Source organism: Muntiacus reevesi, chromosome 4, assembly GCF_963930625.1.
Source record: "Muntiacus reevesi chromosome 4, mMunRee1.1, whole genome shotgun sequence".
NCBI lineage: Eukaryota > Metazoa > Chordata > Mammalia > Artiodactyla > Cervidae > Muntiacus > Muntiacus reevesi.
This window is the reverse complement of record NC_089252.1, coordinates 74,584,969-74,600,686: the sequence shown is the minus strand read 5'-3', so window position 1 is coordinate 74,600,686 and position 15,718 is coordinate 74,584,969. Positions and strand designations below refer to the sequence as shown.

The window sequence follows — 15,718 nt, the reverse complement described above, 5'->3', positions numbered from 1 at the left end:
GTCAAAGAGCAAGAGGCAGAGTTGTGGCTCAGCTGGTAAAGAATCCACCTACAGTGCGACAGACCTGGGCTTGATCCCTGGGTTGGGAAGACCCCCTGGAGAAGGGAAAGGCTACCCACTCCATATTCTGGCCTAGAGAATTCCTTGGACTGTAGAGTCCATGGGGTCGCAAAGAGTCGGACACGACTGAGCGACTTTCATTCATTCATAAAGCTGAAGAGGGGAGCGTGAAACACACCGTGCAGGGCTGTGTGAGCTGTGCGCTATTCCGGAGCAGTGGGGGCCACTGAAGCCTGTTAAGCTAGGAGGTGATGGAATTCCACTTCAAAATTTAAGAGAGAGTTTTTGTTTCTTTTTTTTTTTAAAAGAAAAGATAGCCGTTGGGCAGAGAGTGGGAGAAGTCATGAAGTCAAGAGCTGATGTTAGGATTTCTGCTCCAGTCCAGAGTAACAGAGACTGGATTTATCCTCTGGCCTGAAATAGTTATAAAATTGGACAAAGCGTATGAAACAGTGGTTTTGAAAACATCAGGCATGCTTAACGATGCACAGTGATTCCTGAGAGAGAATGAAATAAGGCAGAGCTTACGATTTCCCCAGCTTACTACAAGAAGAGTTTCGAGTCCATAGGGCCAAAGAAAAGAAAAAGAGGCTGAGTTCTGAGTTGAAAGAGCTGAAAGTCTTGGTAGTCAGAGCAGCCAGAGTTCAAAGGGCAGAGTACTGGAGAACAGAGATCTCAAACAGAGAGTTCCAGTCATAAAAAAGAATGAAACGATGCCAACAACACAGACGGACCTGGAGATGACCATACTAAGTAAAGTCAGACAAAGACAAATCTATCACTTATATGTGGAACCTAAAAAAAAAAAAGACACAAATGAACTTATTGACAAAACAGGAATAGATTCACAGAGAAAACAAACTCTTGGTTACCAAAGGGGAAAGGGGGAGAGGGGTAAACTGGGAACTGGGGACTAATGGATACACACAACCAAACATAAAATAACAAGGGCCACCTGCATAGGGATTCCATATCTTGTAATAATCTGTAATGGAAATATCTGAAAAGAAAAAATATGTATGCATATATCACTTTGCTGTATTCCTGAATCACTGTAAATCAGTTATACTTCAATTTGAAAAATAATAAAATAAAGGGGAAAAAAAGAGAAGGTTCCAGAGCTCAGGAGAGGGTCCCCACCTAAATTTTTGGTTGAATATTGATCAGTGTATGTGTATGAGGAAACTCCCAAAGACCAAAGAAAGAACCACCTAAAGGGATTGGAGGGAAGAGTGCCCAGAGCTCTCACCCAGCTGAGAGATTTCAAACCTCCCTCTGAATAATTAGTACAATAAGAGAAGATAAAATCACTGACAATGTAAAAGACATGAATATGTAAGTAAAAATGTAGAAGATTAATCAGTAAAGATGTAGAAGAAAACCAACTTGATCTAACTGATACTTAAAGAATGCCCCCAAATAGTAGAATATTCATTTTTTCAAATGCACACAGACCATTTACCAAGTCAGACAATATACTGGTGCATAAAATAAGTTAATAAACTTAAAAGGATTCACGTTAAAAGTAGGTTCTCTCACCAAAGTGAAATTAAATTGGAAACCAATGATGGAAACATACTGGGAAAATTCCCCAATTTTTTAAAACTAAATAACACATTTATAATTAACTCATGGATCAAAAAGTAAATTAGAAAATATGAATGAATGAAAACAATAACCCAACATTCTAAATTTGTGAGATGCCACTAACAGTAAAGAGCAATTTATAGCACTAAAGGCCTAGGTGTTTTTAAAAAAAGTTTTCAAGTTGATGTTTTCAGTGTCTACCTTGAAAAACTTAAAAAAAAAAAATACAAATTAAACCAAGAGTAAGCAGATGAGAAGGAAATTACAGATCAGAAGAGCAGTAGAAATAGGAATAGAAAACAGAAAAATGAGAGAAAAATCAGTGAAAATATGAATAAAATTGGTAAGCCTTTAGCAAAACTGAGCAGTATAAAAATAAAAATTAAAAGATTACCAATACTATGAGAGAGGTGACATCATACAGATTTCACAAATATTAAAAGACTGATGAGCAAAAGTTGGGACTTCCTGGGAGTCCAGTGGCCAAGACTCCACACTCCCAACGCAGGAGGCCTGGGTGCAATCTCTGGTCAGGGAATTAGATCCCACATGGCACAACTGAAAATATCTCGCTTGCCACAATGAGCTAAGACCTGGCACAACCAGATAAATACAGTTTTAAAATAAGGGAGAGTTATGAATAATTTAATGCCAATAAGTTAAAAAACCATAAAAACTTGAAAGATAAAAAAGTATCAAAATTCTAGAAGAATAACTTGTAAAACCCTATAAAATATCTGAGAGAAATATTAATAATTGGACCTAATCAAAACAAAAAAACTTTTACTCTTCAAAAGTCACTGTTAAGAACATGAAAAAGCAAGTCACAGATCGAGAGAAAATATTTGAAAACATATATTGGACTTGGATATATATTGGACTTGTATTTAGACTATATGCATGCATGCTCAGTTGCTTAGTCATGTCCAACTCTTTGTGAACCCACGGACTGAGGTTCACCAGGCTTCTCTGTCCATGGGATTCTCCAGGCAAGAATACTGGAGTAGATGGCCATTTCCTCCTCCAGGGGATCTTCCCGACCCAGGGATTGAACGCACATCTCCATCTCCTGCGTTGGCAAGAGGATTCTTTACCACTGTGCTACCCGGGAAGCCTTTTTAAACATAAGACATGATACCATAAAACTCCTAAAGAGAGTATTGGCAATATATTCTCTGACATAAATCATACCAATGTTTTCTTAAGTCAGTCTCCCAGGCCAATAGAAATAAAAACAAAAATAAACAAATGCAACCTAATCAAACTTATAAGTTTTTGTACACCAAAGAAAACCATTTAAAAAATGAAAATGCAACCTATGAACCAGGAGAAAATATTTGCAAATGATGCAATGGCTTAGTTTCTAAAATATACCAATAGCCAATATAACTTAACAACAACAAAAACAACCCAATCAAAAAATGGCAGAAGACCTAAAAGAACATTTATCCAAAGAAGACATATAGATGGCCAAGAGGTAAATGAAAAGATGCTCAACATTACTAATTATTAAAGAAAGAAATGCAAATCAAATCTACAGTGATATATTACTCATACCAGTCAGAACAGCCATCATTAAAAAGTCTACAAATAACATGCTGGAGAGGGCAAGGAGAATCGGTAACCCTCCTACACTTGTTGGTGGGAACGTAACTGGAACAGTCACTATGGAAAACAGCACGGGTCTTCAAAAACTAAAAATAGAGTTGCCATGTGATCCAGCAATCCCACTCCTGGGATTAGATAAAACTATAATCCAAAAAGATACAAGCACCCTAGTGTGTATACTATGCTATAATATAATACGCTCCTGCGTATATTATAAATATAATACGCTCCTGCATGAGAGTTCCTTGCGGTCATAAGTAAGAACTGGGTCAACTAGATGGCAAATACAGAATGTAGTATTGGGCTGCTGAAAAGTTCCTTCAGGATGTGCCAAAGTAACGTCCCTCTGTACCCTCTCACTTTTTATCTTGTATGCTTCTATTACTTATGAATAGCAAAGAGATGGAAAAAATCTAAGTGCCTATCAATAGGTGATTGGTTTAAGAAGATGTGATAAACAAATGCAATGGAATATTATTCAGACATAAAAAAGAATGAAATATTTCCATTTGCAGCTACAAATGGACCTAGACAATATTATACTTAGTGAAGTAAGCCAGAGAAGGAAAGACAAATATCATATCACTTATATGTGGAATCTAAAAAATAATAGACAAAAGAATCTACACACAAAACAGAAAGACATAGTAAACATAGCAGACATAGTAAATAAACTTACAGACATAGTAAACAAACATACAGTTACCGAAAGGGAAGGAGATGGGGAGGGATAAGTTTGGGGTGAACAGATACACGCTTTTATAAATAAAACATGTAAACAACAAGGATTTACTGTATAACACAGGGAATAATATTCAATATCTTATAATAACCTATAATAGGAAACAAGCTGTAGAAAAAAATATATGTAACTGAATGACTTTGTTGTATACCTGAAATCAACACAATGTTGAAGGATAGTAAATCAACTATCCTTCAGTAAAAAATAAAAATTAAAAATAGCTTTCCCTATCAGATGAATAACAACAATAAGTTTAAGAATATCAAGTGATGATGAGATGTAGCGAAACAATTAGTCCCCTACCCTCTGGTTAGGAATGTAGACTGACACCACCATTTTGAAAGGAATTTGGCAGTTTCTCTGAAAATAAAGAATGCCCATTAGCCCATTTCTGCTAATGTAGAAATCTACTCATGGAAATATAGCCAGCAGAAATATCTGCACATCATGCAAAGATGTTCGTGGCAGCATTGTCCTGAACTGGTGAAAAGTTAGAGCCATCTAAATGTTCACCATGATGAGAACAGCTAAATGAAATATATTACGCCCCTGCATGGGAGTTCCTTGCGGTCATAAGAACTGAGTCAACTAGATGGCAAATACAGAATGTAGTATTGGGCTGCTGAAAAGTTCGTTCAGGAAGTGCCAAAGTAACGTCCCTCTGGACCCTCTCACTTTTTATCTTGTATGCTTCTATTATTTATGGATTTGTTTTTAGTGAGCATGAATTACTTTTACAGTTCTTAAACCAAAACATAAATGAACAAAAATTGAACATCTAAAGGCTACAGAGACAAAAGGCTCAGTGTTCCACCTCTAGGAGCTGAGTTCACTTTCAGCCAGAGCAGTTCTGGGTCACAAGTACAATTCAGTAAAGATCCTTGATGAGGCTCATGTCACGTGTGCATGTGGGCAGGTCCACATACCATGCACACATACCCACACACCCACACCCACACCCACACACACACACACACACACAGGTGTCCAGCTCTGCGTGTGCACGTGCAATGCATGACTTTACAGTATCTGGAGCAGTTCATAGAACATTCTTGTGTATTTATTGGTGCAGGAGAGTAAACAGCCAGCTGCGCTGGCAGAAAGGAACGTGATGAGATTGAAAATCCAACACCCACCACGTCCTCCACCAGCCCAGGCAGGCGACACATCCCACTGCGTCCATGGTGCCCTCCTGGTTTCTGACTTTTCCTTTTGTCTTCGAGACATTTTCAACACAAGAAATTGTGGCCATGAGGATGGGCGCTTATCCCCCCAGGTCGCGTAGTGAGTGACTCTCCAGCGGTGAGGCGAGAGTCCCGCCCGGCGGGGAGGGGGTGGGTGGGCGGGGCTTAAGAATCCCTCCAGGAAGTGGGGTGGGGTGGGCGGGGCTTACCAGCCCCGCAAGGACTCGGGTTGGATGGGCGGGGCTTACGGGCCTCAGTCTGGGAAGACGGTCAGGTTGTGCGTCCGGATGTGGTGCAGCAGGACCTGTGCTCGCTGCTCCAGGGTCTGCAGGGCTTGCTGCAGGCCCTGTCGCCCGCCTTGGCTTTCCCAGAACACTGGGTCCGTCTGCAGCGACTTGAGCAGCATATTCTGTAGACACCCTGATTCCAGAACCTTCATGACAGACTCAGGAAACCTGGAGGAAGGTCCCCCAGCCCCGGAAAGAAAAGAAGGGCAAAAGCCGGCTTAGAGAGTTTCCATGAACTTGCACAGCTGAGGACCCACAAAGTCCCGGGGACCGCCTGCTGACTAGGTGTCCAGGGACCCTTCCACCCACTCTGCTGTGACAGCAGACACGGGATGAAGCTTTCGATGGGTCCCAGCCCCCCAGAGGGCAAATCCACTCTGCTGGCCTGAGCAAAGGGAGGAGGAGCCCTGGGAAGGCCGAGGTGCGGCAGGACTGAGCAGTGAAGGCGGCCACCCGGCCAGCTCCCTGCCAGGCAAGGGAGCCTGCCCACTCAGCCTGCCCACTCCCCGGCAGGGCAGCTCATGCTGTGCGCTGGGTACCGGGGAGCGGGCAGCCCATCCTAGACTTCAAGGGCCCACTGACTGTTAGCTTTCCCGGGACTCCCCACACCCTCCTGAGGCTCATCCAACAGCTCCCATCTGTTGGGCGGTGGACTTCTGGGGAGCCATGGTTCAAGAAAGTGGGGTCTACGACAGGGCCCCTCAGCTCAGTCCCTGAACCTCTGCCCAGCCTCTTCGATGCTCACCCATCGATGCCCTCGAGGAGCCGGAAGTTCAGCTTGTGCTCCGGGTGCTGAAGGTGGCCAGCGTTATCGATGTAGACCAGACGAGTGGGGTCACTGCTCCGCACCTCAGGGAAGAAGATGGACAGGGACAGAAGATGGACGCGGTGCCCCAGGGTGCTGTCAGGGTGCAGCTGCTCAGGGGCCCCTAAGCCGTCAGCCACACAATGCACCCTGCTCCTCGCCCAGTCGGTTCCCCCACCGCACAGAGCAGTGAGCTCTTTCCACCTGGGGCTATGCTCAGGGTGGCCGGGCACCATCTCTGGTGAACCCGCCCAGCAACCCTGGGGCGAACCGCCACTGATACCAGCTCCATTTTACAGAAACAGAGGCAAAAAAGTTAGGTAATTTGCACAAGGTCACACAGCTAGTAAATAGCTGGTTGGCTCAAACCTGGACCCGTAGCCCCAAGCGGCAGCACCACCAGTGAAACCACAAAGTGGAGGCACTGATTCCTGTTCTGGCGATGGACGGGGTGAGGAGCCTGAGGCCGGGCGGCCTGACACTCAGTCCCGGCCACTGTCTGATGCTCCACAGCCAAGGGGAGGCGGCGAGGATACCAGCCTCACTGGGGGAGACAGAGCAGCCCTTCCCCAGGGTGGTACTTCGCCCCTCCTGCAGGAGCAGTGGCTCTTCTGCCCCACCAGCCCCCCGCTGATGGTCTCAGCACACGGCTTCCCACCCTGGGTTCTAGTTTTCACTGGAAGCAGTGTTTCCCGACAGCCCCAGCCTGTGAGCCAATAGGGTCCACGACAGATCCCTGTCACTGCCACCAACCAGACATGCAGCCTTGGAGGGCCCCTCCCCCGCTCCAGGTCACAATTTCCACGTTTATTGGCACAGTGAGGATGCCCTACTAGATACACACATACCACACTCAGCTGCCAGGGCCCAAGGGTGTCCTTGGAGTCTTTAGGGAACAGAGGGGTTGGTGACACAGCCTCCAGCCCATCCCCTCCTCAACCACATACTCCAAGCTTCATTTTTGTCCCTTCTATATATTAAGGCTTCCTGGAAACATTCAAAGGGTTCTGCTGCCGAAAAGAACAGGATTGTGACACCCAGAGTCACCTCTGACCCTCGCCAACAGCGTCTGCTGATGGACAGACAGGAAGACCTGAGTCTGGGGTGACCCAGGGACATACCAGGATGTGGACCAGCCGCAGCTCCCCGGGGTTCCGGCATTTCTCTCGGAGTCTCTCTTCCACACAGGGGTCCGAGGGCTCGGGCTCGAAGCCGCAGCAGTAGCGATCCAGGCGATCATGCACCTGTGGGGGCACCGTCCTCTGAGCGGGGGTGAGGGGGGTCCTACCACATCCAGCACTCGGGCCTCTTGGTCCCTGGGGCCACCCTCAGGGATCTCGGCCTTGGTGAGCTCAGCTGCTGGCCCCCAGCTGTGATGGGCTTCTGCTTGCTCCTCTGGCCAGCTCACCTTGCACTGGGATGGCTTACTCACACTGCAGGGATTTCCACCCAACATGCGGCAGGTGGGATCTTAGTTCCCTGACCAGGGATCGAACCCAGGCCCCCTGAAGTGGAAGTCCTGCTGCTGTTTAACCTATACTACTTACCCTGAGCTCTGGCCTGGGGCCTCCCAGTGCAGACTATCTGTCCACCTGGGAAGACTCACACGTGACCACTTTTTCTTGAAGCAGCAAATGCTACCGTAGGGATTCCTCCTTTTATGGGGATGAAAAGATTTTAATGACCATCCAGGCAGCTCCTGACTCTCAAACAGCACTTCCACCCTGCAGGAGGCCTGGATCAGGGTCAGGAAGGAAAGCATTCCTTTTCCTGACTCATCCTACACTGGATGCCTAAAGTGGGAACACTGACACAGAATCTCTCCCTCAGAGATGATCATGAGAGATGGTTTCTGTCCCTGGCTCCTGGCACAGAGCTCATAAAACCCCTGCAATTGGCTCTGTGATATGAGTATGTTTTGATATTCATAATAAACCCTCCGACCACATCAGAGTTTAATAAGATGACTCATGGGGCCCTGAGATAACTTCAGGCTGATTGTTAGATGGACAAAGAATACAGAGTGGGAGCTTTCCACCTGACCCTCCAACCTCAGGGAAGAGTAGGGGAGCTGGAAACTGGGTTATAGAAACTTTTGAACTATGTTCTAGGGAGAACACAGCCACATACCAGGAGGGTGATGCACCCCAACTCCACATGCGGGGTCATGGACTTGGACCCTTTCAGACTTCACCGCACATACCTCTTCTACTGGCTGCTCACTGACATCCTTTAGAATAAACCAGACCACTGAAGTAGCGTTTTCCTGAGTCCTGAGAGCCACTGTAGTAAATTATTGAACCCGGGGATGGGACAGTCATGAGAACCCCAGATTTTTAGCCAGCTGGCCAGAAGTATGGGGGGCTCAGGACTCGTGACTGGCATCTGAATCAGGAGTTCTGTGGAGCTGAGCCCTTAACTTGATTGAGCTCTTAATCTGACATTGACTCCAGGTGGATAGAGTCACCCAGTTGTTGTTGGAGAGTTGGTGGGCGCAGATGACCAGCAACATCACTGCATCTCTGTCTTATCCAATTCTCACAGCAGCCTTGCAAGGGAGACATTATTGCCCTAATAACACATGGGGACATGGACCCCAGACCTCCCCAAGGTCATACACGAGGAAGTAGTCCAGCTGGGGTTTGAACCCAGGTCTGCCTGGCTGGAGCCCAGTGCTCTCTGATGTCCTCCATTGCCTCCCTAAAGGTCGGGGAGAGGGAGCCACTTAGAGGTCAAGTAAGGTCCCCATCATTACACTCATTAAGACTGGAGAGGAGTTTTCAAAACAGTGAAGGAAGAAAAGAAGGAACTGGAAGTCTGAGCCCACTGTCCTCCTGAGGCGGCAGCAGGCAGGCACCAGAGCTGTTTGGATGGTCCTTATTCATCTGTGGTCGCCTCTCAGCCAACCCAAGCTGCAGCCCTGGTCCAGCTTTAGCCAGCACCACCGTCCTGTCTCCCTCTGCCAACCTCTCTCCACACAAGGCAGAGGGGCCGGGGGCAGGGAACACACAGACGACAACCCCCAGGATGCGGCACTCATCAAAGCCAGGCCAGCCACCGGGCAGTCCGCCCAGCCCAGCTCAGCGCCGGCCAATGAAAGGTCTCACTCCATTCCCATATCCTCTTTGGAGGTAACTCCTGTGTGTTCTGAAGAAATACAAAATTGATTTCCTTCTATACAAGCCAGAAAATAACTGTAGCTCTATTCACCAATCAACCTCATGAAACCAGACATCCGGAAATGAGACAGTGTTGTACTGTCCCTAAACATTATTTTCCCCGCTTTATAACAATTCAGCGCAGAGAAGTCACACCCTGGGCCTAGACCATTGCCCCAGACAGGCTGAGGGCCTTTCTGTAAGGCCGCATCATGGAGTGTTTCCAGGGGCAGTGGACCAAGGACACCACTGACACCACTTAAAAGGCATGTTTAGCCTGGAGGACCGGCCTGGCTTGGCCATGATACAAACAGCCAGAGGCCTGTCCATGCAACGAGCCCCTTAAACAAGCCCCTGAGGTGGACAGTCACTGCTTTAGCCTCCTGGACTTTGAATAACAACAGCCACAAGTAACAGAAATTTCTGGTTGGAAGTGACTTTAACCAGAGGGGAAATTAAGATCTATAGCAGGAAGCCTCAAGAGCCTTGCAATAGGACAAGCTTGGAGGGCACCTTTACGCGGCTCCTATTGTCATGATAAGGTTTCTTTCTGCTCTTCACTTTACCCCACAATGTTAAGGACATCCCTGTGTTGTCTCAGAAAACCTGCAGCTGGCTCCTGTGGGTATGTTTTTCCTTGTGAGTGTGGTAAGTTGCTTCAGTTGTGTCCGACTCTTTGCAGCCCCATGGACTGTAGCCCGCCAGGCTCCTCTGTCCATGGGATTCTCCAGGAGAGAATACTGGAGTGGGTTGCCATGCCCCCTCCAGGGGATCTTCCCAACCCAGGGATTGAACTCGTGTCTCTTATGCCTCCTGCACTGACGGGCAGGTTCTTTACCACTTGAGCCACCTGGGAAGTCTCCATGTTTTTCCCTGTTTGTGTCCAAAGAGAAGGAGACAGAGAGAAACAGAGAAGGAGAGGAGGGGAGAGACAGAAGCCCTCCCCCAACAACCATGGAATACCAGTCCTTCCTTTCAGTCTGATTGGACCAAATCTGGACATAGGCTCATCCCTTGTCCAGAAGCCACCACTGGAAGATGGTGATGTACTGACCTCTGAGCCCAGGAATGGGGAGAAAGGGAATCAGATCAGGGCCCTGTGCAGAAGAAACAAGAGCGCTCCACCGGGTCCACCAGAGCCCCCACGTCCTCACTCCGGCTCCTACAGAAGTGTTGACAGGACGGGGCTGAGGACAGAACCCTGTGGCATGCCCCCAGAGACCTCCCAACCTGCCAACAGTTTTTACATTCACCTGAAGATAGTAACACGCCCCTATGTTTCTCCATATTGTCCTCGATATTGGCAAGGGTGGGGTCCTCCATGCATTCTAATGCACACCCATCCTCGGCAGGAGCCCTCCAAGGCTGCCCACACAGAGGTTTAGAGCCGAGATCAGCAAGCTTTTCCCACAAAGGGCCAGACAGTAAATATTTTAGGCTTTGCAGCCCATATGGTCTCTGTCACAACTACCCAACTCTGCCTGTGTTGTGCATATTGTACATATTCTAGATAATATGCAAACAAATGGCCGTGGCCATGTTCCCCCCCCCAAAAAAAAAAAAAAACTGTATTAACATACATTGAAATCTGAATTTCATAGAATTTTTAGGTGTAACGAAATATTCTTTTGATCTTTTCAACCATTTGAAAATGCTAAAAGCATTCTTAGCTCATGGACTGTACAGACAAAAAAAAGATAGGGGAATTTGGCCTGCAATCTGGGCCACGTCTGTGACCCTGGTTTGGAGCCCAAAGGATCTGGGGGTGAATCGTGACTCCACTGTGCCCTAACTCTATGACCCGAGGAAATTATTTAACCCAAGGTGGGAGCACTGGTACTCCCTCAGGGCCTCACTGAGGACCACACAAGGTGAGGAGGGTGGTTGTCATGGACAGACCTGGAAGGGATAGGCCTAAAGGCCTGGAGGAGTCTCAGGGCTTCCTCCCTCTGAGAGCCCTGGCCACAGCCCTGTGAAGCATCTAAAATAAAGCCGGGTCATGACGGCCTAGCCACTCTTCTCTACGTGTGAGCAAGGCCTGGTTTCTGGAGCCCAGACAGATCTGGAAGACGGATGCCACCTGCCGAGGCATCTCTGGTTGGGAGAGTAAATGCCTAGATGGTTCCAGCAGGACTGAAATCCAGCGATGACTCCGATCTCACGCCACGTCTGACGGCACAGCCAGCCAAACCCCCTTCCTCAGGCCAAACGCTCCCTGATCCTGTCGGCAGGCCGTTCTGTGCGGATTTTAACTGGATGCGGTGCTTATTTCCAGAAGAAGCTACAAGGACTGTCGGGCCATATGACAGGGGCGGCGCTGGTGCCCCCAGATGTACACCCATTTGAACGCTGAACAGGGAGCGGTTGGCCGGGCCCAGGTGCCAGTGTGAGTAATCTGCCACGCTGTCTGGGAACTTTTTTCCACTGAAGAGCAATTCGGTTGAAACAGTTGAAACAGCAGCAGCCAGACAGGACCAGGCTTAGGTTTCATTCCCACATCCTGAGGCGTCAGGATTTCTTCTTCCCCCCTTTTGACAAAAAAAGCAGTTACCAAGAAAAAAATGATAATCTTTTGCAGTTTTGGCCTTCTAGCAGTGCTGTGTGCTCATGAAGTTTGTGTTTAATTTTATTGAACAGCTGTGAAGCCCTTACTCTGTGCTGGGTAAGGCGCTGAGTGCTTCATCTAGCACAGCTCATTTAACCCTCCCAGCAGCCAGGAGGCAGGTACAGTTACTATCTCCATTTCAAAGATGAGGAAACGGAGTGACAGAGGCTGGAAAACATGCCTAGGGTCCCGCAGAGTGAAAGCGGGAGACAGGCTGGGACCTGGGACCCTTTCTCAGAGAGCCTGAGCTTGCACCTGGACAAATGCCTCTCCAAAGAATGAGCAACGGAATCCAAAGAAACAAAAGGGACTCAGGGACTTCCCAGGTGACCCGGTGGCTAAGATTCCATGTTCCCAATGCAAGGGGTCCAGTTTCAATCCCTCGTCAGGGAACTAGATTCTACATGCCGCAACTAAGATCCGGCTCAGCCAAATAAATAAAATTAAAAAAAAAAAAGGAACTACAAAGAATTAAAACTAACTGCTCACAGGCCCAATGGGGCAAATTATGAATAAGACACAAAGACCGCAAGCCAACCGCCACTTCTGGGGAGCAGGGAGCAGACGCAGGGTACAGCTGGGGTCCCTGCTCACAGCACCAGGGAGGGATGGGCAGGGCAGGGAAGCCACATCTTCACCCTCACTCCCTTTAAGGGGCCGGCTCACCCCTGCCCTGGGAAGCGAGCCAGGGCAACAATTTCTTGTTTTCACTGCTGTATGCTACAGCTCGAGTCCCAGTAAAGTTGTGCCTGCATTTCTCAGCCAACTTCTTATCAATTTCTGTTGATCAGAGAGTCCAGAAGTCTCGGTTAGTAACAATACAATAGAAGGAAAAGAGGCCCTTTTCAATGGTCACAAGATGAAATATCAGTATCATCCCAACCTGAAAGTGAAGATCCAGCTCGGGAAAACATAAAGATGCTTCTGAGGAACAGAAATAAAAGGAAAGACACAGCCTGTTCTTGGCCTAGAATGGCCCTGTATCTTAGGATGTAAATTCTCTCTATATTAGTCCACACAGATTTCATTTGATTCCAGTCAAGTCCCAGGAGGACTTGGGAAGGCAAAGGAAGTAACAAGCTGACTGAGAAGAGTATGCAGGAGTATTGGGAAAAATCTTTAAAAAGAGCAAGGAGACCAAGCACTCCCAGTTATTAACATAAAATATAAAGTGTGATAATTAAAACAGTGTGATTCTGGCACATAAATAGACAGACCCTTTACTGGAACAGAAGAGTCTACAAATAGACTTGCGTACATATGGAAATTGGCTATATGGAAAAGGCAGCATTTCAAATTGGGGGAAAGAAGGATTATTCAACAAATGGTGCTGGGACATTTGGGTTGCCATCTGAAAAAAAAAAAAAATCATTATTTTGCACCTGATCTCTTACTCCAAAATAACTTCCAGATGGATCAAAAATATATAAAAACACATGGGAGGATTTTTTAAAAATAACCCTGAAATGAGGATGGTCCTTAAAAACATAATTCACTAACCCAGAAGTCATGAAAAATAGCTTGATAAGTTTAACAGCACAAAACAATTTTTTGAATTTCTGCACAGCAGAAAGACTAGAAACTAAGTTTAATGACAACTGAACTGGAGAGAAATACCAGAATGCAAAGAAAACAAAAGACTGATTTTCTTAATCTATAAAAAAGCTCTTAAAGTCCTTAAGAAAAAGACCAACAATCCAACAGAAAATGGGGCAAAGAATATAAGAATATAAACAGTTAAAAAAGATTTTTAAGAAATCTAAGTAGAGGCTAAGGCAGGAGGAGAAGGGGACAACAGAGGACGAGATGGTTGGATGGCATCACCAGCTCAATGGACGTGAGTTTGAGCAAGCCCTAGGACATAGTGAAGGACAGGGAAGCCCAGCGTGCTACAGTCCATGGGGTCGCGAAGAGTTGGACACGGCTGAGAGGCTGAAAGACAAAGCAGAGGCAGGAGAGGCAGAGAAGTGCTGTCGGCCGTCAGGAGGTGCAGAGCAGGTCGCCTGAGATGCGCACTGCTGAAGGTGTTTGCACTGGAGGCCCCTCCCTGGCCACATGAACTCATTTTCTATGGCCACATACAAATGACCACCAGCTTAGTGGCTTAAAATAACACACTTATTAACTCACGGTTCCTGTGGGTCGGGAGTCCATCCCTTTCTGCCGGATACTCTATCCAGGGTCTCAGGCTGAACTCAAGGTGCTCCATCTCCTTCGTAACTCAGGCTCCTCTCCTGTACTCAGTCAGGCTGCTGGCAGAAACCATTCTGTGTGGCTGTAAGGAGATCTCAGGGTCCTTCCAGAGGCCTCCCTGACCCACAGCAGCTCATAGCCTGGCTGTTTACTTCTCAAGGCCAGCAGGAAAATCCGCTGATGCTTCACCTTTGAAAGGCTCTCCTGACTGGTTCAGGCCAATACGAGAGTCTTTCTTCTGATTAACTCCAGATTAACTGATGAGTACCTCAATAATATTGTAATAATTTTGTATGGTGACAGGTTGAAGCTAGACTTATCTCGGTGATCATTTTCTAACATATAGAAATATCGAGTCATTAGGATGTGCACCTGGAACTAACAGAGTGCTGTAGGTCGATTATGCTTGCTTGCGTGCATGCGTCCTCAGTTGTGACTGACTCTTTTTGAGCCCATGGACTACAGTCTGCCAGGCTGCTCTGTCTATGGGATTTTCCAGGCAAGAATACTGGAGTGGGTTGCCATTTCCTACTCCAGGGGATATTTCAATCAAAAAACAAATAAGCAAAAATACCCAAAGATAACTGATTGGTAACTTAATCACTGAAATAAGATTCCATCATATTTACAGGTCTCATTCTTTCTCAAGGGCAGGAGTTCACACTAAGGGGGTGGGTATCTTGAAGACCATCTCTGAATTCTGCCGATCACATTTGTCCTAATCGAGGCCCTGCTCTTAAGTATATGGAAAGATGCTTGATGTCACCCTTAAACATCCCTTTTCAGGTGGGCTGCTTCACCCTTCATGGCTGGTCGCACCGTCTATGCAGGAGGAAGGAGCACTGCACCTGTCTCTTGGGCCTGCTGTGGGACATAAAGGTGCTACGATTATATTTCAGGTCTCTGGCTGGAAGCTTGAGAGGTTGACAGTGGTCATGGATCTGGGCTCCTGTCTAACTACACCTGATGTTCAGGAAGGCCAAGCCAGAGAAGAATGATGTAGACCACAGATTTGCACTCAAAACAAGGAACACACACAGGATCACAAATGACTGAACCCGGCGCCCCAGGAAAGAAATGGGCCAGCCTCAACTAGAAGCCAGAAGAAATGACTTTTCCAGAGTCAGCTGAGTCAACGAAGAGGGCAAAGGCATGCCCTCTGTGGCCAAACTTGCGGCAGATCCAATCCCAGCTCCAGCTCTTAAGGCCGCAGGTTACTGTGGGCAAGTTGCTTAGCCCTTCTTAAACCTCAGTTTCCTCATCTGTGGAATGGAGCTAAAAAATACTGTCCACTCCCAGGGCTGTCACACATCAACACATGTGAAGTGCTGGCACAGTGCCTGATGCGGAGGATGACAGATGATGTTATATGCCATCATCTGTTCTGGAAGCTTGAGTTAATTACATGCCCATACAAGGGCTGGACAAACGATTGTCACAAAGTTTTCCACCTCTATACCTATGGGAACTGAAAAGAAAAGGAGGCAAC

General features: G+C 47.0%; 1 protein-coding gene across 3 annotated transcripts in view; it reads right to left on the bottom strand.

Moving 5' to 3' along the window:
• Positions 1–5,032: 5,032 nt before the first annotated feature.
• Positions 5,033–15,718, bottom strand: part of GASK1A (golgi associated kinase 1A) — a 49,191-nt gene continuing 38,505 nt past the window's right edge. For 2 of the 3 annotated variants that reach the window (XM_065935268.1, XM_065935266.1), the window contains exons 3-5: positions 7,395–7,517; positions 6,214–6,317; positions 5,033–5,636 (exon numbers count right to left, since the gene is read on the bottom strand). In XM_065935268.1, the coding sequence (XP_065791340.1) occupies positions 5,435–5,636; positions 6,214–6,317; positions 7,395–7,517 (429 nt within the window). In that variant the 3' untranslated portion in view covers positions 5,033–5,434. The remainder of the gene's footprint in view (positions 5,637–6,213; positions 6,318–7,394; positions 7,518–15,718) is intronic. The other variant, XM_065935267.1, reaches the window with a different exon arrangement.